Source organism: Rhineura floridana, chromosome 2, assembly GCF_030035675.1.
Source record: "Rhineura floridana isolate rRhiFlo1 chromosome 2, rRhiFlo1.hap2, whole genome shotgun sequence".
In the NCBI taxonomy this organism is placed as follows: domain Eukaryota; kingdom Metazoa; phylum Chordata; class Lepidosauria; order Squamata; family Rhineuridae; genus Rhineura; species Rhineura floridana.
Window position 1 is genome coordinate 90,999,600 of NC_084481.1, and position 24,174 is coordinate 91,023,773.

Sequence of the window (24,174 nt, forward strand, 5' to 3'; positions counted from 1 at the left end):
CATGAGATGAACTGGATGTTTACTTGGATATGTGCTTATAAATATGTCACTTTCTGGGGCCCTCCAAGGCGCTGCGGTGCACCTACTACGTTGTGTACGTTAAAGACCGATCCTGGCATAAACCCACCTGCTTTGCTGTCATCTCACAGTTGTCTTGAGAGCACGAATCTTGCCAACCGCAGTACGCACACACTGCACTAATATGTGCGACTTTGCTCTTCCTCTTTGGGGAAAGGAAGCTGTGTCGACTGCGGCTGCGGCGCCATCGGAGGAAAAGGCATAGATTAGACTGTCTTGCTCCAAGGAACAGGTGTCCCTCCGAGATGCTGCTTCCTGGTTTCCGTTTACAGGTACAGATCGGGAGTGGCGGAGGGAGGAGCTTGCTTTTCTTATCCTGGCCTAAGAATCGGAGAGTAAAGGCGTGCAGGTAAATCTCTAAGCCAGCCTGCTGCCGCGTTCGCTAGTGACTAGGCCGTATTGTGCTCTTAACTCCACCCCTTAAGCTGCACGGGAGAGTGAAGGACCCACCCTTGTCACTTTCACACAGGCTCCTCGCCCCTTAATTAGTCTGCAGCATTCGGACTGTTGCACTGAAACTGATAAGAAGCGTCTCCAGAGTTTGCCTCTAGTCTGGTCAGTTTCAACTCCTGCGCAACTTTGTGCGCAGTCTGAATGTTCCCCCTTTCGGGCGCAAGTTGTACAGGAGTTGAAATTGACTAGACTAGAGGCAAACTCTGGAGACGCTTCTTATGACTTATCCAGCATTAAGAGAGAGAGCAAGAAAAAGAAAGATCAGCAGAATGGCTGTTCTCCCCGTCCTGCCTCTTCTCTCCCTTTTGTGGGTTGGGTGTCCTGCTATTGCATTCGAATCAGGACTTGCAAGACTAAAACCCACAAACACCAGTTTGTGCACTGGACACTGTTGAGGGATTGACTGTGTGGATCAGGCCTCCATCACTGCTGCCTTTCCTGGAATCCAGGGGGATTTCCTCATCTGCCTGAACATCATGCTTTGCCTTTGGGAAGTGATGACTGGTAGAGGAAAGAGGAAATTGCTCACAGATCAACCTCAGTTCCAACAGATGAATCCAGATACACTAGGACAGGGGCCAGCCTTTTATGCAGTGCCAGCTGAGACCCAGCCTCTCAGACCAGCAGGTAGGTGTGGAGCTCCGTTCCTCTAGCTACACAGAAAGGCATAGGAGCAGAGTCCGATCATTGGTGGACTCTTGCTTAAGGAGTGCAGGGAAACCAGGGGAGGTGCAAGGGATGCTAAGAAGCAGGCTTAATCTGCATACAACTAATCCAACTGTCCTCATATCCACCTGCATCAAGCACAAGCTTCAGAAAATCTCACACAGATGCTGTGACTAGTCCTCAATTTTTTTGGATGCACATTTTCAATTTCTTGTAGGAAAAAGTCAAAGAGGTATCTGTGAGGTAGGGTGCTCCATGCCAGAGAGTGTACAGGCTAGAGGGACCTTCTGAAAGGGGAGGATCTTCAGCCTAGATGTGTGATAATTCTCATGCAAGTCTGAGAATCGAGGGCCTCTGGGTGAGGGTGAGGAATGGGACCTGTTCAACCTTTGTATGCAGATATATGAGAATTCACATATTTGCACACAAGACTTATTTTGGTGCCAACCGTTTTGGGAAAGAAGGGCAAGAGTTCCTAGTGTGGCCAGCATGCCTCAGGCAAAAGCATGTGTGGAAAGGATGCTGGATGGATGGATGGAGAAGGGGGGTGTCTTTCTTTCTTTCTTGCCTTATGCTGAGTCAGACCTTTGGTCCTTCTAGGTTAGTATTGTCTACACTGACTGGCAGCAGCTCTCCAAAGTTTCAGATAGGAGTCTCTCTTGGCCCTACCCAAAGATCAGGGCCGCATTATAACTTTCATGGGCCCTAGGCACTTTTGCATTCGTGGGCCCCTTCGTCCATAATAATATCAATATTAAAAATTGTTTTTGATATAACTTTAAATACTACAACATTTTATTTTTTCTGTTTTAGGCAAAATTTAATAGATTTTCATGGGTCCTAAAATTTCATTTTTTTCTGATGTGAGAAAAAAATTAAAAGATTTTCTTTGACCCTAAAAGTTCATTTTTCTTCTTCTGATTTTAAAAGAAATTAAAGCATTTTTGTGGCCCCTAAAAGTATTGTGGGCCCTAGGCACTGTGCCTACTGTGCCTAATGGATAAGTCGGATGTGCCAGAGATACCCAGGATATAACTTGGGACCTTCTGCACGCAAAGCAGATGCTCTACCACTGAGCTACAGCCCTTCCCAGGACTTGACTGGCTCTGTTGTGCAGCAGGGTAAAGCAACCTGCTTTAGGTGGCACCAGGAGTGGGGTGGATGGGGGACAGAAGAAGGCAGGAATTTGGTGTAGCAAGACTTATAAAAAATTGCTCTGGGATGGGTGGAGTGCCATTGGAACTCCACATCAGGCCGTAAAATGGCTTAGGCCAGTGCTGGTAGCGCCTATGATGACAGTAGCAGAATATGTGTGTGTGTGGGGGGGAGAGACCTTGACATCCTTTTCAGTGTCTTTCTTACATAAATAATAGCAGGCTGTTTCCTTTTTGCAACACACTTGGGGGTGTTTCCAGATGGGTGTTGATTGTGAGATGGGGACTGCTCATGCATGCACATTTTTTCACAGGATCCACATGACATTGTTGGCATCAAAATGCCCCCCATCCTCCCCCCCCCATTTAATGTCAATTTCTCCTTGCCAGGAAATTAATTAAAAAATTAATTAAAAAAACATTGTTACCCATGACTCATTTGCAATATTAAACCCCCATCTGGAAGCACCCTGGGAATGTGGAGTGAAAATGGACAAGGAGATTGCCAAGGTCACTGCTTCCTGAGCAGGAACATGGTAGATTGGGCCCTCTGGCCCACCCACAGTCTTATTGGCAAGAACTGCTGTTAAAACTAAAACAGGATTTGTCCAACATCTGATATAATTCCCCCACCCCTCATACACATGTCTCCTTCCCCACCTCATCCAATTATTACATGTGCCTCTGTGCAGGCAAATTAAGATGGAGGGTGGGTGTGTTTCGCCAGCACAATGTAGTGTGCCCAGCTGTCCTGTAAATAAAGATTTTTTTTACAGAAGTTTAAAAAGTGGTGGAACAAGGGACAGGAAATCTGGAACCCAGCAAAAAAGACCCAAGGCCCAAGCCCCCTTGACCCTACCCTCTTACAACATCCCTGGCAAGCTGGATGGAGGGGGCCACAGAAGGATGTGGGTTGAGAAGCCCTAGAAGAGGAAGACTGGGCAATGTGTGGGAGAGAAAGGCAGAAGCAGTAAGTGAATAGCTGTGTTGTGGGCTGGTGAAGGCTGCAGATCGCTGTGAAAGACCTGGTCTGGCAAATGCTGGCCTTTTGAGACTAGTCACTTTTGTTCCTTGTGTGTTTAGGGAAGGAATGATTGCTCAGAGTCTTGGGTCCTTCTCAATGGGGAAACAACACACATCAGATTTTTCCTTCAGCATTACACCATTGCTAGTCACAACAATCAAGTATCAGGAACATGGTATGTTGTCTTCCCATAGGCATGGGGTAATGCTGCTGTAAGTAATAGCTAATCATGTGCATGTTCCCCTCTAATTTTTGTTTTAGAACAGGAAGGTCTACCACTGGGGGATGAGGATCTCTGTTTGATAGAACTCAGTTTTTAAAGGGGTGATACAGATGAATGAAATGGCTGATCATTGATGTTGGAGAAAAGGTAGCCTTACCTGTGTTGTCAACTTTTAAAGGGGGGAGTGTACATGAGTGCTCCACTGCTACAGAGGAAGTGTGTCTAATACATTTTTAAAACACACACCCATAAACTTTGCAAAAGTTTAAAAATGATGTAAGCACATGGGATTGTGCCACTTATAATTAGTGATATTACCAGCACTGTCCCAATAGGGACCCATGATGCAGGGCACTTCTAGATGACCTGCTCATTGAGCATTCATCCTGATTTGTTTGCTGGGAAATTAGGGTAGAAACACACTCACTGTTCTGCCGGTTCCACTGCATCTCCTCCACCTCTCTCTTCTGAAAACAGGGGCATGTAATGCTAGTCAAACCCCACCCCTTTTTACTGTAAAACCTTGTGGGAGCAGCTTGAATGCATTTTTTATTGTTGTTGTTCAGCTTCGCAGTGTGGCGTAGTGGTTAGAGTGTTGGAATACGACCTGGGAGACCAGGGCTCGAATCCTCACACAACCATGAAGCTCACTGGGTGACCTTGGGTCCGTCACTGCCTCTCAGCCCCAGAGGAAGGCAATGGTAAACTACCTTTGAATACCGCTTACCATGAAAACCCTAATCATAGGGTTGCCACAAGCCAGGATTGACTTGAAGGCAGTCCGTTTCCATTTTTCAGCTTCACAGAGTTTTCGCAACTGATTGGCAGATCAACCAGTCCCCCCTTCAGGTGTGGTTAATGAAAATGCATTGATCTGCCAGCAAGTGTGTTTACAGCCTTTAGATGACATTGGTTATTTATTGAACATTCACTCTCATTTGTTTGCGGAGAGATTAGGTGATGTTGTATCAAAGCAAGTGTTCTTGCACACTTTCCAGTGCATTTCCCCATCACTTTACTTATCATTAAAAGTCCAATATTTTAGAGAAGCAGATTTGTTACACAAGACCTCTCCATCAACTATCATTGTGCAATCTGAATTTACTGGTATATGATTGGAAGTAACGATAGTATGGAAGCACCTATATGCAGCCACTTTCCACATGGCACTCAACTATTGCCAATCGCTGCATTTAGCTGAGGGAAAATTCATCCCCCCACCCCTGTTTGAATGCTGCAAAAATGTGATATCTCTGCAGAAGAAGTGCTCCTTTAAGGAAAGACACCTGGATTCTACAAACACACAGAAAAAGGAGTTAATGCATCTTTATTGTTAAAAAGAAGATAAAAATCATCTGGAAAACCTGTGCTGTACTTTCAGTTGCTTTTCCCTAAGTGGGAAATGGTGCAGAATGATCCTGTTCTTGTATTACTGGCTCGGGATTGTAGCCACTGCTAATCCTACTCAGAGTAGACCCATTGAAGTTAAAGGACATGACTCACTTAGGTTTATTAGTTTCAGTGGGTCTGCTCTTGAGTAGCTGGAGAAAGCCCTCTTTTTTCCCTACTTATTGCTATTTAGAGTCACTCTGTCCTGATGAAGACAATTGTTGAAAGGCATTTTTTTAAAAGTATTTTTAAATTTGTATAGTTGTTTTTAATGTTTTTAATTGTTGTAAACTGCCCAGAGAGCTTCGGGGCGGTATACAAATGTAAATAATAACAACAAACAACAACAACAACAACAACAATAACAATAATTTGGCAATTTAATCATATTAGCAATTAGCTCATCCCCTTTCTTGTGTTTCTATATCACTTTCTCTGGTGACTCCCTAACTGTCCCAGTGTTACTGGACAACACATTGGGGCAACTGGAAGTCTAGAGGGAGGAGAGCAACTGCTTTGCATTCCCCTCCCCTGTATGTTATTCCTGGAAGGAAGTTTAAAAATAGGGGGTGGGAGCCAATTGTGGTGCATCACATGTGTAACAAAATTCCCTTCTTTATAATGCTATGTTGAATAGATAGGGACTGTGGGAGAGAGAGAGAGCTAGAAGAAGAATGAAGAAACAGAAATGAAAGTTACCTGGTCCCATTTATGCAGGGGTGCAAACATCCAGCCTCTCTTTCTGGCCCTCTAGTCTCCCTAGACCATGACTTTTCTTCTCTACCCATGCCACACCCCTCACTGTCCTGGCTCCACCTCCTCTTTGGCCTGGCTGGAATGAAGTTTACTGCCAAACGATAAGAGTCACCTCTGTTGCTCTCCCCACATTTGGTCCACCCACTGTTGGCTTTGGCCCCACCTCCCACTGGCAAGTGGCGCCTGGAAGGTTGCCCATGAGGGAATATGGCCCTTGGACTGAAAAAAGCCTCTCCGCCCCTACCTTAATGAATGGCTGTTTCCTTTGTAGGAAGCTGAGGCAGAGCTATGGCTGATGACAAAGAGCTTCTTCGTGTGGTCAAGGACTTAAAGAGTAAGTTCATGGGGGGCCCTCTCTGGCATTCTTCTTCATATTAATATTATTCTTCTCTGTGGTATATTTGGAAGCTGGACATATCTTTCAAGTATCCACTATATTGGCAACATATTGTATGATATCAGTGTTTGGTGGTGGGTATCTCCTTTCCTAGCTGACCTCAGAAAATACTCTTGGTGACAATATAGGAGCCTGTTCCCTCATCCTTCCCCTTGGAAGCTATCCATGATCTCATACACCTTCCAAAGATACAGCCAACTACTGTTGATACTAGTTTGCCCCAACCTAGTGTCCTCCAGATGCTTTGGACTATGACTCCCATAATCCCTGACCACATACCATGATGATAATTATAGTCCAAAACAGCTGGAGGGGTCCAGGTTGGAGAAGACTGGCCTATCCTGACAATGCTCCAAGGTTCAGCTCTCCAGGATTTACAAAAGAGGACCTTGACCAGGTCTGCTACCTGAGATCATTTACCTGAAGATGTTGGGGACTGAATATAGTGCAATTTACATGTAAAGCATTGCTGTGCCACTCAGCTGTGGTCTCTCTAGAACAGTGATTCCCAACGTGGGCAGGAGCGCCCCCCTGGGGGGCGTTACAGCCTTTCAGGGGGGCATTGGCGTGACTACAAACTTTAGGGGGACGCTTGGGTTCATTAGGGGGGCATTGACATTTGGCGGTCTGATGCGACAGTTGAAGCATTTAAGTTTAATTTTATTTAATACACAAATCATTAATTTTTAAACTGTTTTGTCCCCAGTTAGAATGTATTTAATAGTCTCAATTCATGGAAATAGCACTATAAATAGTGTGCACTCTTTAATAAAGAAATTCTGAATAGCGGCCAGTGTCATATCAAGGAATGGGGATATTAGCCACGCCCTGGCACTAGGTAATGTTCTGATGCTGTCTTGAGGGATGTTGGAACCAATCACGAGAGAGTGTTTGATAAGCTGGGTGTATTGGTGGAGGGTATTCTTCCAACGGATGAGTGCCGTGTGCAAACGGGTGACGCAGACAGTTATTCGCTGGTTTTCTTCAGGAATGGGACACACTCGCTACCCCTTGTTTCTGTGATGTTTAAATTAACTTGTTTAACAAAACAATGCCGGTAAACTGAATGAGTTTGTTGTTAAGTAACACAGTGTATTCTATTGGTTCATACTGTGTGGACTTAATTAGTTTTTGCTTATGTTTTTAGGATTTGTGAAATAAGAAACAACTCCTATATCTGCAATTTGTTTCTTGCGTGTATTTTATGGATTTATATACTCCAGATATTGCGAAGTTAGCCAAAACTCATCAAACTCAAGGATCACACTAGTATTTTATAATAAATCTCATTTTATTTACTTTTCTATAACTATGTATGTATATTAATAAATCATACTAAGAATTCAATGTGTAATCTAAGTGCAATAAAAAGGCATGATAAAAACGATCAGTAATAATAATTGAAAATACCTTTTATGCATTACTCATATTTTAAGGGAAAAATAGGAAGCATTGGCATATACTTAATCTGAGGGGGGCGTTGGGCACAAAAAGATTTTGCAAAGGGGCGTTGGGTCAAAAAAGGTTGGGTAACTCTGCTCTAGAAGGAAGCACAGTATCGGTTTGAGCTGTCTATCTGATTTGGACTCTCTGAGACTGGCATTGTGTATAACTGATGGGTTACTCATGCACTGGAAAGAACTTGCCACAAAGCCACAGGAAAGAGCCACAAACTAGGGAAGAAGGAACTCAAAATGAGATTATTTGCCCAAAGACCACATACTTGTGTGGGCCTTGAAAGCTTGCATGGTCTTACTTACATGAGCATACAAAGCCTAACATTTGACTTTGTTGCAATGAATTAGCCAGAGTTGACCAGTACATACCATGCCTCCTCGCCACCCATCAACCTCCATCAAAGAAGTCCCAGAGTGCAGGACATTAAAAGCCCTGTTCATTTCAGATGGAAGGGTCAGGGTCACACCTGTTGGTCCTGTCCCCAAGACCTGTAGACACTGATGTACATTTAATCCCATAGCCCCTCTTTCTTCTACCCTTCCCCAATTACATGGCTTTCAGGGATGAGTCTGCTTTCCCCTCAATAAGGCAAGTGGGATGAGAACACCAGCAAGGTAGGAGTTGTGACTGTATCCTGAGCTCCAGCTTGCTGGACTGCACATGCTTTTCATGTGCTCCTTCACCCATCTCTTTTCTGCAGGCAAGCACACACATGTACAGCATGATTTTGAGAGTTGTCTCACTTTTTTGGTTAACTATTTTGTACTTCTCCAAATCTCTGGGTTCCCCTGATCATGGAGACCTTTCCCCCTTGTTTCTCAGAGGCACTGCTTTGGCTACAAAGCTGTGTCGGCACACTCCATCCGAGTTCAGTATTAGAAGGAGTGACACTGTAGCCGGACTCAGACATTTCATGCTTTGGAATGTGACTAATCATCACACCCATTTCCTTGTCTAGATACTGTGACTGAGCTAAACAAAAACTACCGGGAACAAGGGCTACCAGTGACTGATGGTAGTCGGGAGCTGCAACAGTTCTGTGCCCAGCTGGAGTTCTTGTTGCAGGTATGGAACCCCTAACAAGCTTTGGTTTCTAATATGATACAAAAGGGCATTATTTGCTTCTTTTACACTGCAGGGTACATCATGGGAATGGCAGTTTAAGTAGGTGTGCCCACTACATTTGAAACATGTGAATCATGCCCCACTTTTATGCTACTATCCCCATGAGTCAAGAGGCCCTTTCCACATCCTATACCAAACTGAAGATGGTACTCCAGGGTATGTCCTCTTAAACTGTGTGATGAGAGTGCAGAGTTTTGATTTGTTTTTAACTTTTCTGTGCTGCAACTCCAATCCACTAATTGGAACCCCCCAAAAGGCCCAACTTCTTTCGCTATTTAAAAAAAAGCAAACCCTGCCCTTTCACTGCAATCACAACACTCAGGGCAGCTTTCAATATGTTGAAAACACAAGAAGAGCCCTGCTGGATCAAGCCAAAGGCCCATCTAGTCCAGCATCCTGTTCCCACAGTGGCCATCCAGAAACCCATGCACCGCAAGCAGGACCTGAGCACAAAAACACTCACCCCCTAGCAGTTCCCAGCAACCGATATTCAGAAGCAAGTTAACAATTTAACACCATAAAACATCCGTGTGTATAAACCTGGACCCTGAGATCATCTTCAAAGGCTTTTCTTCAGATTCCTGCCAAGTGGGATGCAATGGGTTGCTACTGTGGAACTGGCCTTTTTTGTGGTGGCACCCTGGTTATAGGATGCCCTCCCCAGAGAGGCTTGGTTGGTGCCTTTCTAAGACTCTATTTCAGCACTAGGTGAACACCATTTCATTTCAGGCTTTTTAGATTTGTTTACTTTTAATCCATTGAACCTTGTAGTGAAGTTGCTATGTATCTTATAATTGTTTGATTGACTTGCAACTGAAATGCTCGTGTAGCTTCTTATTGTTTTATTGATTGGTGTTGTATGGTATTGTTGCCTTGCACCCAGAGAGAATTATTATTGGGTATGGCATACTGCAAAAAAATATATAAAAACTAACAACACCATTACTATTCCCCCCCCACCTGCTGCTGCCTCTTGATCATTATAGTATGATTTGAAAGAGAAGAGAAACCTCTTTGGGCAGAGGAAAGACTACTGGGACTTTCTGAGCCGAGTCTTGACAAGGCTGCACAGCGGTGTACATGCAGGAGTGCAACACATTGCCACCCTGAACAAAGTAAGCTTGGCTGATATATTACGTGAGCATGGTGTGGAAGACGGGATGCATATTTAGGATGGGAGGAAAGGAGAATGGGATATATATCAGTGTTCTATTGTTCAAGGTGATGCTCATATCAACCCATAGGGGTTAACAGGGCAGCATCCTCCAGCCTGGTGCCCCCCAGATGTTGTCTGGGCTGATGGGAGCTGTAGTGCAAAACATCTGGACAGCACCAGCTTGAGAAAGCCTGTAACAGAGAATGCCTCAGTTCTGGGCTGCTCAAATATTCCTGGCAGAAGAGTTTATGTCATATTTTCAGGGCTGGCCCTACTGTTAGGCAGAGGGAGGTGACCACCTCAAGCAACAGATGCTGAAGTTCCTCTGGTTGTTTTTCCTGAACACCCCTCCCCAGCTGTTCCCCTATCTTGGAGGGCAGATCATCATATGCTATGTGGCCTGTCCTAGGCCCCCTAAAACCAGCTTGCTGACTCTGGTGTATAGCTAATGCTAAACTGATATTCAACTGACAGTCCAGTCAACTTTTCTACATGGAATTAGGAGGAGAGACCATGGAGTTGGATCCAGAGTTGTTGTGAGCAGAAGACCACTCACACAACAGGTCTCTCCTGCTCCTCATTCCCACTGCAACCTCCTGTGCCCTCAGAAAAGCTTCTGTATATGGCCAGGTGACCCTCCTGAACAGTGTGACACTTGGGCTGCAGAGGGAGGGGGTCATTAGCAAAAACTTGGATAGAGGTACTTTGCACGAACAGACTTCACAAGTAGGAGGCAGCTCATGTTGAATCTCACTGAAACTGATTGAGTTATCTATGCTATTTCTGGTTTTATTATGTTGTTGCTGTCTTTTCATCTCACCTTGCAAATTTGTTTGTGCACACGCATGCACTTGTGTGTGTGTGTGTGTGTGTGCGCGTGCACTTGCCACTCCATGCATCTGATGAAGTAAGCAAATGCCACATGCCACATATCAATATGTTAGACTGCAGTCCTATACACACTGACTTGGGAGTAAGCCCTACTTGACACACTTTGTTGTTAAGATGAAATGAACGTTGCTTTGAACATAGCCTAAGCTGTATATAAGGGAAAACTGTAGTGGATGCAGTGTCTCCCACCACCACCACCACCACCATCATCATAGTGATCATTGTTGTCGTCATCATCATCATCATCATGCTGCAGTGGTGGGAATGATTTCAGTTGCACTTTTCCCTTCTATGGAGCTAAATGAAGTACAAGAGAGTCCTGCCCTTTATGGAGTCTTGCAAGCAAGGCTCTATGAGAATGTAGCATGATGGCCATCTGCAGCCATTACATTATTTCAACCTGATGGGAAAAGCAGAGATGTGGACTGACAGCAAGCAGGTAAAGCAAACCATAGGAAGTTTATAAGAAAATTGATCCCAGCCCAGGTGGGGTAAAGATGGTGTGACTCATATAACAAATGGGACAACTTTAGAGGCTTTCCTACTTTGAATGTGAATCTGTTTCCCTTGGTAGCTGAAAACAGGTGTGGGGAAGGGACGTGCTTTCATTCGCTATTGCCTGGTCCATCAGCAGTTAGCTGAGACTCTGCAGCTTTGCTTCATGGAGCCAGAGGTCATCAGGTGAGAATGCGCTGAGCTCAGAGAAGAAAGTGGCTTAGCAGGGGGAGAGGAAACTTGAGATGCAAGAGAACAAGGTTGCAAGCTTTTTGCAAAAGGGAGGGTCAGAACAATGGAGAAATTGGCATAACACTAGGATCCCCAGTGTGGCACCACAGTGCCCTGAGGTGCACCCCCTCCCAGTACCTGCCAAGGCTCTCTGTCCCTCCTCTTCTTCTTTTTTAATAATTAGGCTCTGTTTTTGGCTTGGAGGGCTGCTTGCTTCTTTTTTATTCATTCATTCATGCAGTAAAGGATTTATAAATTGCATCGCAACAAATGTTTCTGAAGCAGTGTGCAACAGAAATATCAAACCCAACATGTGTAGTAACAATGAAATGCATGTAACAGTGTAAAAAAACCCAGCAACCCTAGACTTTAAGAGGATCACATTTCACAATTCTGAATATGTTTATACAGGAGTAGCCTGAGGTTTTTTAAAATCTGTGCTTCATTTATTTTGAGAATAAGCAAGAAACAGAAGCATACACAGGTTTGAGGGGGCCCTGCCACTTTCTCTTCTTCCCCACCCTGTGCCACCCTGCTTTGTCCCCAGTGCTAACACCCCATATTGTCACCTTCCATGAGCCCTGGCTGATCCACTCTCCTCTTACATACTCCCCCCTAGGGTGGCAAGCTGCAGTATGCTGTGAATACAGTTTGGGATTCAGGATTTGGTTGAATCTGGTGTACAGCCCTTATTTTCAGTACAGTGTCAAGAGCCATGTCTGTGACAATGAGGAGACAAAAAAGCCATATTCTGCCATGCTGAGCAAAATATTCAAATGCTTTTATGCCCTTTCCTACCTTTGCCCTCCATTATTCTCAGGCCCTCCCATAGCATGAGTGGGGCCTGGGACAAAAGCATAGTTGGGGGCCCCCGTCTTCGTCTTGGCCGAGTCGCCGTGGGTGCGCAGGCACCAGTCCCGGAACTGCCATCCCAGCTCGCTGTCCCCGGGGTGGCTACCGCTCGCTGACCGCAGCAGGAGATGCAGTGGCGGCTTCAGCATGGCGGGTGGGCGGGCAGGTGAGCGAGCCCCTGTCCCGGGCAGAGAGAGAGAGAGCGCTGCACCCTGCCTGGCATGGTGAAGGTGAGCAGGCAGGGAGGGAGGAGCCGGCTGGTGAGCAGATCACCAAGCGTGGGGGCCCCCCAAAGCATGGGGGCCCTCCAAAGTGTGGGGCCCAGGGCAACTGCCCTGCTTCCCAGTGCCTGGGGCAGCTCTGATTATTCTGAAGAGTCTGGGCCTGGTGGTCTGATCTTGTTCATCGTTCCAGTCTCTCTGGGTTTTCAATATTTTCACTGGCTCCCTCCCCCGCAACCCCTCCCAAGAGCTCTCCTTTTTCCTTCCTGGAGCTCCCCATCTGACGTGTTTTTATTTGAAGAAGATACTTCCAACAGGGAACCTACAGCCCTTCAGATGCAGTTGGACTCCAGCTCCTATCAGCCCCCTGCCAGCACAGTCAAGGGTCAGAGATGGTGGGAGGTGTAGTCCAACAAAATCTGGAGGGCAGCAGGTTCTCCATCCCTGCTTTATGGGCATGCTATTAATAACTTTGTATTCTCAAGTTGCTTGATAGGATGGTGTCCCCTTTCTAAGCTGGTTATACCTCCTGAGATCTGGCCCATAGTGGGAATGGAGGCAACACACTCTACTGGAGTTTTTAGTATCTGCCATGCTTTGCTCCTTGCAGTGAATGGTACTACGCACGCAGCCCCTTCTTGGATGAAAAGCTGTGGATGGACATCTTGGGCTTCCTCTATGAACTAGATGGTGTTGCCTTTCACCTGGCACTCCGCAGGGGAGATCTGGATGCTGCATGGCCTATGGTCTCAGAGTAAGTAGCAGGAGCCAAAGGTTTTCCAGAATGCAGGGAACCAGGGATGCAGATGCAGCCTCCTGGTACCCTTTAAGGCCCACAGTCCCCCTGGATCTGCTCCCTCTCAGTCCCATCCCCAACTGAATTCCTCCTTATGCTTTTCCTCTATGAGTGACAGGGCTCCCCCCCTCCCCTCAGTCAGTCCTGCTCCCATTTCCATCCCCACTGGCTCCTTTCCACTCATTGATCGAATATGCATATCTCCCTCCACGGAAAATGTCCCAGCTGGATTTACTTTATTTATTTGATTGTTTATTTTATAAAATTACCTCTTAATATAATCAATTTTAAGCAGTTTATATTAAAAAAAGAAAAAATACAATACTAACATTTGGTAAAATTTCCTAAAAATGAGATAAAATGTGCACCACAAATAATACTGAACAATGTACAAAAGAAAACATTCAAAATTAAGAGTCAGAGTCCAGGAAAGCTTGGCTAAACATATACATTTTTCAGAAGCATTTAAAGGTCATTAGCGTCTCTGCCTCATAAATTAGCCAAGGGAGGGCATTCCAGAGGGTGGGTGCTCTCACTGAGAAGGCCCACTTCCATGTTGTCACTAAGTGACAATCTGTTGATTATGGAACGACAAGCAGTGTTCCTCAGATCTTAACCAATTAAAAGACAATTCCTCCCTCAAAAAGCTTATGAGGTGAGAAGGGATGCAAGAAGGCATTGATTTCCATTCTACCCCATATTCATCACATGTAGTGCTGTTTCCGTTCCACTGCAGTTCAGTTTCCAACAAATACTATGTTACTTGTCTTGCTCCACTATGATGAAGTTTTATATAATTAATTACATTATCATGACATTATTCCACACTATTTATTTCAATGCAAAGGAAATTAAATGCAAATTGGTGAGGGAAATAATCAGTTACATATTCCTAGGTATCATTTGTGGACTGAAAACATCAACAGCAAATACCAGTCATATTCAATGGATTGCTTTCTGTTTCAGACATGGGACAAATAAGTAAACATCAGCAATTTCTGTATCTGTTTCCATTTTCATTAGAATTCTTCAGCATCCCTAGAAGTGGGAGATGAAATATTGTTGTGACCAGCATTCTTGCAGATCCATTACTTTTGTCTTTTCTAGAGCTTTGCCACGATGTTCCAACCCAGTTGCTGTGCACTTTCAGGAGGAGAAAGCATCACCTGAGGTACATAATCCCCCATTTCTTGCCTATCCCTTGTGAGATACTTCCTGCCAGAAGACCCCAGCAATGACTTCACTGCTTGCCTTGAGGCTTTCCTTTCCCATTCCTGAAAATGGAACAAGACCCTGCGTCCTCTTCCCACCCCAAACACAGGAGAGCTGTGGTGGTACAGTAACCCTGGCCTCATGTACAGATTGTGCAAGTCACTCTGGGAGTCGTCAGGCTGAAGTGCGGTCTATTCCATTCTTGCTGTAAACAAACAAATCATTGTATTATTTAGATTCTATCCAAAAATGGTTGCAACTGGCTGCGGAAACAGCCTCTCCCAATTAAAATTCATCGCTAAGTGACTCAAGTTCCCATAGAAGATTACTCTAGAAGGAGAATGACTAGACAAAACTAGTCACCTGTCCTCCATGTTAGTAACCTGAGATGTGGTACATATCTTTCAGTTATGAGATGTGGTACATATCTTTCACTTATATATATATATATATATATATATTTCAGAACTGAAGGTGAGATAACTTCCCTTCTGACATGTGATCTGAACAATCCCCACCATCCTGTCAATCTGTGTGACAAGCTATCCTGAAAGTCATCACTGCATGGCCCTGCAGGTTGTCCAAAACATACTACTCTTGTTCTGCGGCATTGACTGACACTGCTATGGAATAGTGACACTTACCTAATCTGGACCTGCTGTTACATGTCTAGTTATTGGATGCAGAATGAACATCCTCACCAAACTCTTCTTTAAGTCATAGTATAGTCAGGGCCTTTTCTAGCAAGGGATTAATTGCAACAGAACTTCAGATTGTTCATGGAGAGCAGTTGATGTCCTGAGATGCTAACTGCTGTAGCACTTGACCGAAAGAAACACATCCTTTAACTTGGGAAACTGGGAAGGGGAAGTCACTGGCAGTTTATCTCAGTTGAGAGATGAATAGGGGCACAGATGTACATAAGAGTTTATCATCAACCCAATCAGAGCAATTTACTCTTCCTAGCATATGAGTGAAAGATATTGAACTGAAGATATACATACTATCAAAGCTGAAAGCTGGTTTAGTAATCAAAGTTGCCCCATCCTTCATAGTTCATCCTCTCTTTTTTTAGCAGCTCTTTATAATCCAGTCTTTAATTTATTTTTTTTAAGGCAAACAATTAGAAACAGTGCAGAACTGTGACTGGGAATAGGTAGGAATGGGGGGGAGATATGGCCCTCCCACTGGCCCCAGTCAGCATAGCAATAAGTTGGGGATAATGGGAATTAGAATGCAACAAAATCTGTAAGGGCACAGGTGCCCCACTCCTGGATTAGGAGATGTCCTAGTGGTATGGGATGTAGTCAGTCAACACTCTCCACAGCTGGCTTTTCTGCAGCTCAGACATGCAGAACCAGTTTTGTGGGGTTAACCCTAAGAGAGAAAAAACTACACTTGTATAAAACACTCTGAGGGCACATCCAAACCTGTCCCCATAACTCTACAAATGTGGTGTTTGTCTTCATCCTATCTTGAATTTAAAAAGGGGGTTCCTAATTTGACAGACTCTAGGTTGTTATTCAACATCTAATTTCCTCTTCAGTTCATAGTAGTGGCAGTGAGTGATGCAGTTTTCCAGGACCTCATGAGCCGGTGACAACTTTTGAATCATTGTAGCTCTAGCACCTACTGCTTCTCTCATTTCCAAGGATACAGCATGATACCCTGTACCAAATAATTTATTTATTTGTTGACAATAGGCTGAGAACTCAAACAGACATTGCGGGAGCTACCAAGGAGCCACCAAAAGTCATGAGAGAGCACAAAGAACCATCTGTGACCAACAGGCCATTGAATCGACTGCTGATGATCTACTCAGGACTGGGATGGAACATTCCGTGGAGAAATGGGTTGGCATCTGGAGAAGCAGAAAGAACAATCTGCTGCAGATGGGTTGCCTCCTGAAGCTGAACCCTTTCATGGAAAGGGATCCTACTCCTAGCAAGGAGATGCAGAGGGCAAATGGTGAACTGCAGGTCCAAGTGGACAAGAAGAGCAGGGAGCAGCCAGGCAACATCTCTTCCACCCAGGAACTACACTCCCTGATTTCTCAGTCAGAACACTGCCTCTATGGAAAGATGGAGAGACCATCTACTGAAGGTCTTGGCTGGTGGAAGCAGAAGGATTTCAGAACACCGATGTGGGAGCTCGGCACTTTGCAGCAAAAGCTGGCCCAGCAGCAAGAGGAGAACATAGCTCTGAGACGAGCTCTTTCTGAGGAAAACCAGTCTCTGAAAGAGGAGTTGGCAAAACATGAGCAGCAACACAAGGAAAAAATGGATGAGGAGGAAAAACAGCAACAAGAGCTGGCCGAGGTAGTAAGGGCCCTCAGGGAGGCAGAGCGCAAGGCAGCCAACCTGACCAGCGAATGCCAGGAGGCCTGGTCCAAGAAAGATGCTGCTGAGAGGTCTCTACAGGAGGCAGAGCAAAGGCTGAGTTCTCAGGAGGCAGAGAGGAGGAAGCACCTGGCAGACATTGAGGCCCAAGAGTTGAGGCAGCAGCAGCTGGTCTCTCGGTGCCAGAGGCTGCAGGAGAAACTGAAGGTGTGCGAAGACAGTCTGGTAAAGTGGGAAGCCCAAGCAGTGGTCCTGGAAAGCCAACATGGCCATCTGGAAATGGCTGAAGAGCAGCCAGAAAGGATGAGCTGGAAGGCAGCAGAAAGGGAAAAACATCTGACTATGTTGGAGTGGAATCTCCTAAGGGAGAAATTGGAAAGAAGCCTTTCTGAGATACAAGTGCTAGAGAGAGAGAAGGAGGTTCTTATGGAAACTCTGGTGTCCCAGGGGCAAAGCGTGGTGTTTTCAAAGCTAGAAATTCAGGACTTTCAGAAGGAGCTGTCAGTGTGCCGAGAGCATGTTGTCACTCTCCAGGTATCTCTAGAGAAGCAGGAGAAGGCCCTCAGGCTCAAGGAAGCAGCAAGTCAGGACTTGCAAAGAGACCTAAAGGACCAGTCAGCCCAGCTACAGGGAGTCTTGGAGAAAAATACTACACTGGAAGCTCGGTTAGAGGAAGTGGCCAATAAGAAGTCTCAGTTGGAAGCTCAGGCTGTTGAGGAGCAAGCCAGGTACGAAAGGACTTTGCAGGGACTGGCGAGCCAGATGGGAGCTTTTGAAAATAAGGTGGGCATGCTGCAAGAGGAGAGACAGCAGCTCCAGGCCACCTTGCAACAAGCCATTGAACAAAGAGAAGTCTTGGCAAAGCAAGCAGAGAGCATGATTGCTGCCCTGGAGGGACAGGCCCAGGAGGCTATGCAGCTTAGGAGCGAGCTGGAGAAGTTCAAGGCCGCCAGCCAAGCACTACAGAAAGCCTCGCAGGAGGAAAACGAAGCAGTGGCCTCAGCTCTAAGGGAGGAGTGCCTGCAGCTGAAAAATCAAGTGGAGCAACTGGAGCAGGAGAAAATGAGAGTCACTAGCATGGCAGTGAAGCTGAGCAAAGATTTGAAGCAGGGTTGGGAATGGCCCACAGAGGAAGGTGCTCTAGAGAGGACATTGGCTCCTTCTGCCATTGTCATGGACCCAACCAATGGAGTTGGAGATGAAGAAGCCAAGGGCCTAGTCAAGAAGAGGGGCATCACAGAGGAAAATAGTCGTGGAGTGGCAGGTTCGCAGCTGATGAACAAAGAGGTTCTTCAGGTTGATGTACTGCAAGATTTGGAAAGTCCTGTCAAGAAGGGGGCCAGTGCCAAGCATAGAACAGAAACCCATGAGAAGGTAGGAGCCTCTTCTTCCATGTGCAATGTGTTGATACATAGTAGCTGGGAAATAGTATACTGTTGATCCTGAGCACCCTTCCATATGCATACACTGCCTGTAACTGGCATCCCTCTCCTCTAGTGAGAGAAGACCTAGGAAAGGGGTAGCCAACAAGGTGCTCTCCAGATGTGGTAGAACCCCAGTTCCCATCAGCCCAAGCCAGCATAGCCAATGGCTAGGGATGCAGAGAGTTAGAGTCCAACAACATCTAGAGGGCACCACATTTACTACCTCTTATCTAGGGCAAGTCTAGACCCCAAACCAAAAGCAAAAGGAACTACCACCATGTCAGCTGCCAATATATCCTATGATAGCTTGTCAAGGTACTAATGATGTTAATTATCACCAGCCTCCATACAGAGATATGATCGCCAGGATTCAGTGGAAAGAAGCCTTGTCAATTCAACTGGTTTATATCTGTAGAAAAGTAAGTAGGGCTCTGATGAGTCAGAACTGGAAATGTCAGCTCCTTTTTGTACAGAGACTACAGAGCAAGACTCAGTCCTGGAAATAGAAGTTTTTCTGGGTTTTTTTTACTTCTGTAAGGGTAAGGTAAGGTGAGAAGCACAGAGAGATGGGATAATACTGATAACTTATGACCTTTATGACAGCCATAATTCTCTTGGTAGTTTCTGGATCTGGAGAGAGAAGGCTCATGGGATGTCTTTATGCTTATCCAGCAAGGAAAAAGAGAAGAGGGGAGGAAGTTGGCAAACAGCTTTACAGTGAAGGATTTTTAAGGGTCAAAGATTAAGTATTAGCTGGCATCGAATCAGAGCCAAAATTAATTTGGAAATTTGGGGACATACAATTTGTATTCAGTTTCATGCATTTGGAATAAGAATGCAAAAAAAACCCTCCCATAGCTTTGACGTTTGAGTTCCATAGTCCATATTTTAAATTTTGAATTTGGGGTGGATGAAGCTTTTTGTCTGGAACTCCAGTTTTAGCCAACGACTAGCCTTCCATGACAAATCTGGAGTTTCATTATTCAAATCTGGAAACAAACTAAAAACCTGATACTTTTTAAAAAAAAAATGAATCCCCTAATATATATATATATTCCTTACCTTAAAATCTTCATATTTCTGTAGCATAATCTCAAGAAGAAGAAAATGTTGGAGTCAGGAACAACATTGTATTACAAAAACAAAACTTTTGTTGTTTGTTACTTAGGTTTGCTACACATGTAAACATAATCAAAACACTTTAAACAAAACTGAGATGTTTAAAATACAATTTGTATTACATTGTTTACAACAAGTTAATCCATATTTCAGGAATAATGGCTCTGATCACCAATAAACATTGTGAGTCCAATGGCCAGATGTGTTTAAACCTTACCGTCTTCTTCAGAGGCAAAAAAAATGACAAAAATATGTTCAGGTTTGCATAGATCAGGAGTTATTTTCAGCAGTTTCTTCAAAGAAATAGGCATTGTGGAAGATCCTTTACTCCCCAGACTGTCTAAATCTAGGTGTGGGTTTAGTTGCTAATTAGTTGCTAAAGGCTATTTAAAACAGGCATTATATTTGTTTCATATCCTGATGAACATTTTCAGGAACTTGAACATCAGGAATGGCAACTAAACCCATCTGTCTAGATTTAGAGAGGTTTAGATAGGGCAGCCAAAATGGAAAAAATGCATCACCAGAAAAAGGAGGTGGTGGATATTTACATAACATTTGCATATGTCCTGTGAGGTGGTGGGCAGGAAGTAGGGCAAAGGCGCAAGGCAGCTTAGTCAGTCTCCCTCAGCATCCACAGTCCCTCCAGCCCCCTTGGGACAGTCTCTCTTTACGCAAGCCCAGCACCAATGCTCCCACCCGAGCTCCTGTTCAGCTCTCCACCAAGTGCTACCGCCACCGCCTCCCTCCACCTCTCATTCAGATCGGATCATAGTTCTCGTTTTTTAATTTAAAGAAAAATGTAAGCAGCCTGCCCAAATAACATATCCATTTCCCAGCTCCTTCCCACAACCAAATACGTAGCTAAAGACTTTCCTGGACATTTTTTTCTTAGTTAATGTTATTTGTTATTTACTTTAATTTTTGTAAATTGTATTGCTTTTATTGATATATTGTTATTGATGTATTTTTATATTTCTGTTTATTTTTCTTTGTAAGCTGCCCTGAGGGCCTTTGGCAGAAAGGCGAAGTATAAATAAATTTAACATAACATATGTTAATTTATATGTATAGACACAAATGTAGAAATAATTACTATTATTTAAATAGCAAAACCACACATCTCACCATAGCATGGAAGACAGCGACCAGGTGACCTGTGTGCATGCTCGGTTTGCTATCCGGGTGCTAACTATTGATGGGCAGCTTCAACACCACAGCCAGTAGCAGTTAGTGGGGCAGTGAAGGTGGCGTGGCGTTATGTACTTAGCTTCCAGACATCAAGCATCGCTGTCCCTTTCCAAGACGGAGAAAGGAGGGGCAAGGCATAGGGAGCAAGACATGGTGTGGGCACAGCGGCAGGAGCATCAGATTGGCTCCACTATGCCCACACTATACTGTGCTCCCTGCACCTCACCCCTCCCCTTATCGGATACATTGTGTCCGGAAGCCAGGTATGCAATGCTGCCCCACTTTCATTGGCCCACCAATCACTATTGGCTCCTCAGCTGCTGTCCCTTCTTAGAGTTCTTTCAATTACAACCATACTTGGACCGGATGCCCTTCAAATAGAGGACCGTCCTCTGTAAAGTAGGACACATAGCCACCATAGGCTGAGAGGCAGGCGCATGGCTAAGTCCCACTGGTCACCTGCATTCTTAACCCTTGCTTTTCATAGTATCATATATCCAAAGAAAGGGCAGAGCTTGAAAAAGTTACTTTTTTGAACTACAACTCCCATCAGCCCAATCCAGTGGCCATGCTGGCTGGGGCTGATGGGAGTTGTAGTTCAAAAAAAGTAATTTTTCCAAGCTCTGGAAGGGGATGTGTGTAATATATTTTCATGACCCCTACTATGTGGTTCCTTAGTTGTTTTGTTGCCTTCTTTGCATCACCTTAAGAACCAGTTGCAGTAACTGGCACTCATATATATTCTTGGTAGGTCAGAAATTGCATGGAAACACATACAATCAGAGTTCAAATTACAAATGAATAAATAAACATTCTGAGCCTCAGCAGTTGTGTACTCCTGGATTCCCAACAGCAGTCTAAAGAAATACAGAACCTTTAAACCAACTAGATTATCCAAGCTAAGAAGTTATTTTCCTTGCTATAGAAAACAGGTGGGCAATACTTTCAATGGAGGAAGTCAAAAGTCCCCTGATGATCTCCATTGAGGCCAGCAGCATTGATCTTATGCATAGAATGACCTGGAGTCAGGAGGTGAACACTGAGGTAGCCAAGTTGGCAGGTGGCACCAAGTTATTCATAGCAGTGAAAGCCAAGAGGACGGTAAAGAACTCCAAGAGTAGCTCTCCAGACTGGAGTGAATGGACCACAAAATGGTAAATGTGGTTCAATACAAGTTAAATATTAAGTGCTGCACATTGGGACAAAAAAACCCAACCACGTATGCACCAATTATTTATTCATATAGCAGCACAAACAATGTTCATGGTGCTGTATAGAGTACAAGAGGACAGGAATTGCCCAGAGCACTCAATATCTATAATTTGAGAGGATAATAGTTTGATAGATTACAAACTGTTAGAATCTGAATGTTGTGGTTGTGGTGGATAGCTCAGTGCAAACATCAACTAAGTATACAGTGGTAGTGAAAAGAAAAGATTCCACCTTAGGAATCATTAAGAAAGGTACTGAGAAATAAAACTGCCAGTGTAATTCCTTTATAAGAATATGTAGTGTGGCTACATATGCAATATGGTGTTTAATTCCGGTTGTTGCATCTTAAGAAAGATACTGTAGAGCTGGCAAAGGTCTTTTTCTTTTTGTACAAGGACAAGGAGGTGAAAAAATCTCTTGACTGTTTTGGAGGTGCTAGCTAAATAGAACCTCCAGGGTCAGAAGCAGTATACCTTTCCATACCAGTTGGAGAGGATAATTGCCTTTGTGCTTTGCTTCTGGGCTTCCTAGACGCATCTGTCTGGCCATGGTGGGAAACAGGATTCTAGACTAGATGGACATTTGGTCTCATCCAACAGGGTTGCTCTTAATGTTCTTAAAGGATTTCTATATAAGGCCTGACATATTGGTAAAGCTTCATGATGGAAAGCATTGTGGGCAAAATTATGGCTTAATTTTAGGAATCAGGAGTGCTGGACAAAAGGCAGCTAAGTAGTTCTGAAGTCTAGAAATCCATGACTGACAGCATTTTCTGAAGAAATTCTGCCCCAGCACTTAATTTTGCAAATGCAGCCAAAATCTTGCAAATGCAACTGTAGTATTCCAAGCCTGGGTAACACCTCCACCTATACTTGCTCTTTGTGGGATGGTCTGTGTGGTGTCTCTAACTGGACCACATTAATTTTCTGCTGTGCTCTCCTCCCCTTACCTGATTCCATTTAGTGTTTAACTCACTATCTGAAGAAAATAACAGATGATGTTCAGCAAGCTAAGCAAATGCTCATGGCCAAGGAAAAAACAATGACACATCTCATGGAACAGCTGAGCCGGTAAGGGCATGAACCTACTTCTTTTAATATTATGTTTAAGGGCAGGGGTGTAGCTCAGTGGGAGATCATCTGCTTTGCATTCGAAAGGTCCCAGGTTCAATCTCTGGCATTTTCAGGTAGGACTGGGAAAGACTCCCTGTCTGAAATCCTAGAGAGCTGCTACCAGTCAGGGAACTGAACTAGATAGACCGATGGGCTGACTCAATATAATGCAGTGTGCTGTGTTCCTATAAACAGAAGTGGGGAACTAAATCTGGCCAGTGGACTGAATGTAGAACTGGCCAACCTCCAATGGGCCACTTTTGACAGGTGGGTGGGGCCACCCACATATGAATCACCTGACATCATATAATGCCAGGTGATTCAACTTCAAAGAATTACCAGGGCACTCTAAATGATGCTCCAGATTCTTCCTTTGCTTCCGTGGCTTGAATTCAAACCCCAGCTACAAAGATTACTGCTGAAAGTGAGGCTTGCATTCAGCGCTGAATGTAACCTTCAGTTTCAGTAGGGATTGGTTCCACTCAGGAGTTCGGACTGGGAGCTCTCAAGTGGAGTTGATCCCAATAGGTCTAGTATTTGACGCAGAGTGTAAATTCAGCACAGAATGAAAGCCCTGCAGAGATTGGCTTCTCAGGAGATCCAGATAGGAGCTCTCAAGTGGGTGTCATCCCAGCGGGCCTTGTATTTGGCAGGTGGGTGTGACTGCAGAAAAATGATCTCACAGGCCAAATTAGGACCCCTGATGGGCCTCCTCTTGCCTGCTGGCCGAAGGTGACCCATGCCTCCTATAAAGGTAAAGTCCTATCAGAGGATGTGGAAATGGAGACTCGTTTGTTAATTGCAGCGCAACTGACTATAAGTCACAAGTTGGACAAGACAAACTCATTCTCTGTAGATGACTGGTGTTTGAAAGTATGGAACATGACTTTTTCAGTGAAGCTCATAAACATGATAAAAGTAAAGGGAGGCAGCAAGATAATTTTTTATTGAAAAATGCAGTCTTTTTATTCAATATTGGAATGATAGAGTTCATGACACTGCATATGCCTATTCTGTTTTGGGGTGGATCTGAGAGATGGTATACTGTTAGGACACATTTAATTGAGCTACCTTGTGGCTGACAGTGATATAGTAGTTTATGTATCATCCATGCATATTATATGTTATTTGAAGTTTATTTTGTTCTCTTTGCTGTTTTGGATGCTTTTCATGCCTAAGGATGATGTATCAGTGTATAAA

General features: G+C 44.5%; 1 protein-coding gene across 7 annotated transcripts in view; it reads left to right on the top strand.

Annotated features, from left to right (window-relative positions):
- Positions 1–235: 235 nt before the first annotated feature.
- RUFY4 (RUN and FYVE domain containing 4) overlaps positions 236–24,174 on the top strand; it is a 33,839-nt gene continuing 9,900 nt past the window's right edge. The window contains exons 1-11 of one of the 7 annotated variants that reach the window (XM_061609260.1): positions 236–427; positions 3,128–3,321; positions 6,015–6,077; positions 8,557–8,663; positions 9,710–9,838; positions 11,345–11,451; positions 13,180–13,323; positions 14,473–14,536; positions 16,281–18,290; positions 18,682–18,759; positions 22,826–22,932. In XM_061609260.1, coding sequence (XP_061465244.1) covers positions 6,032–6,077; positions 8,557–8,663; positions 9,710–9,838; positions 11,345–11,451; positions 13,180–13,323; positions 14,473–14,536; positions 16,281–18,290; positions 18,682–18,759; positions 22,826–22,932 — 2,792 coding nt within the window. In that variant the 5' untranslated portion in view covers positions 236–427; positions 3,128–3,321; positions 6,015–6,031. Of the gene's footprint in view, positions 428–3,127; positions 3,322–3,506; positions 3,551–3,697; positions 3,746–4,254; positions 4,300–6,014; positions 6,078–8,556; positions 8,664–9,709; positions 9,839–11,344; positions 11,452–13,179; positions 13,324–14,472; positions 14,537–16,280; positions 18,291–18,681; positions 18,760–22,825; positions 22,933–24,174 lie in introns of those variants that run through there. The other 6 variants (XM_061609258.1, XM_061609259.1, XM_061609261.1 and 3 more) reach the window with 6 other exon arrangements.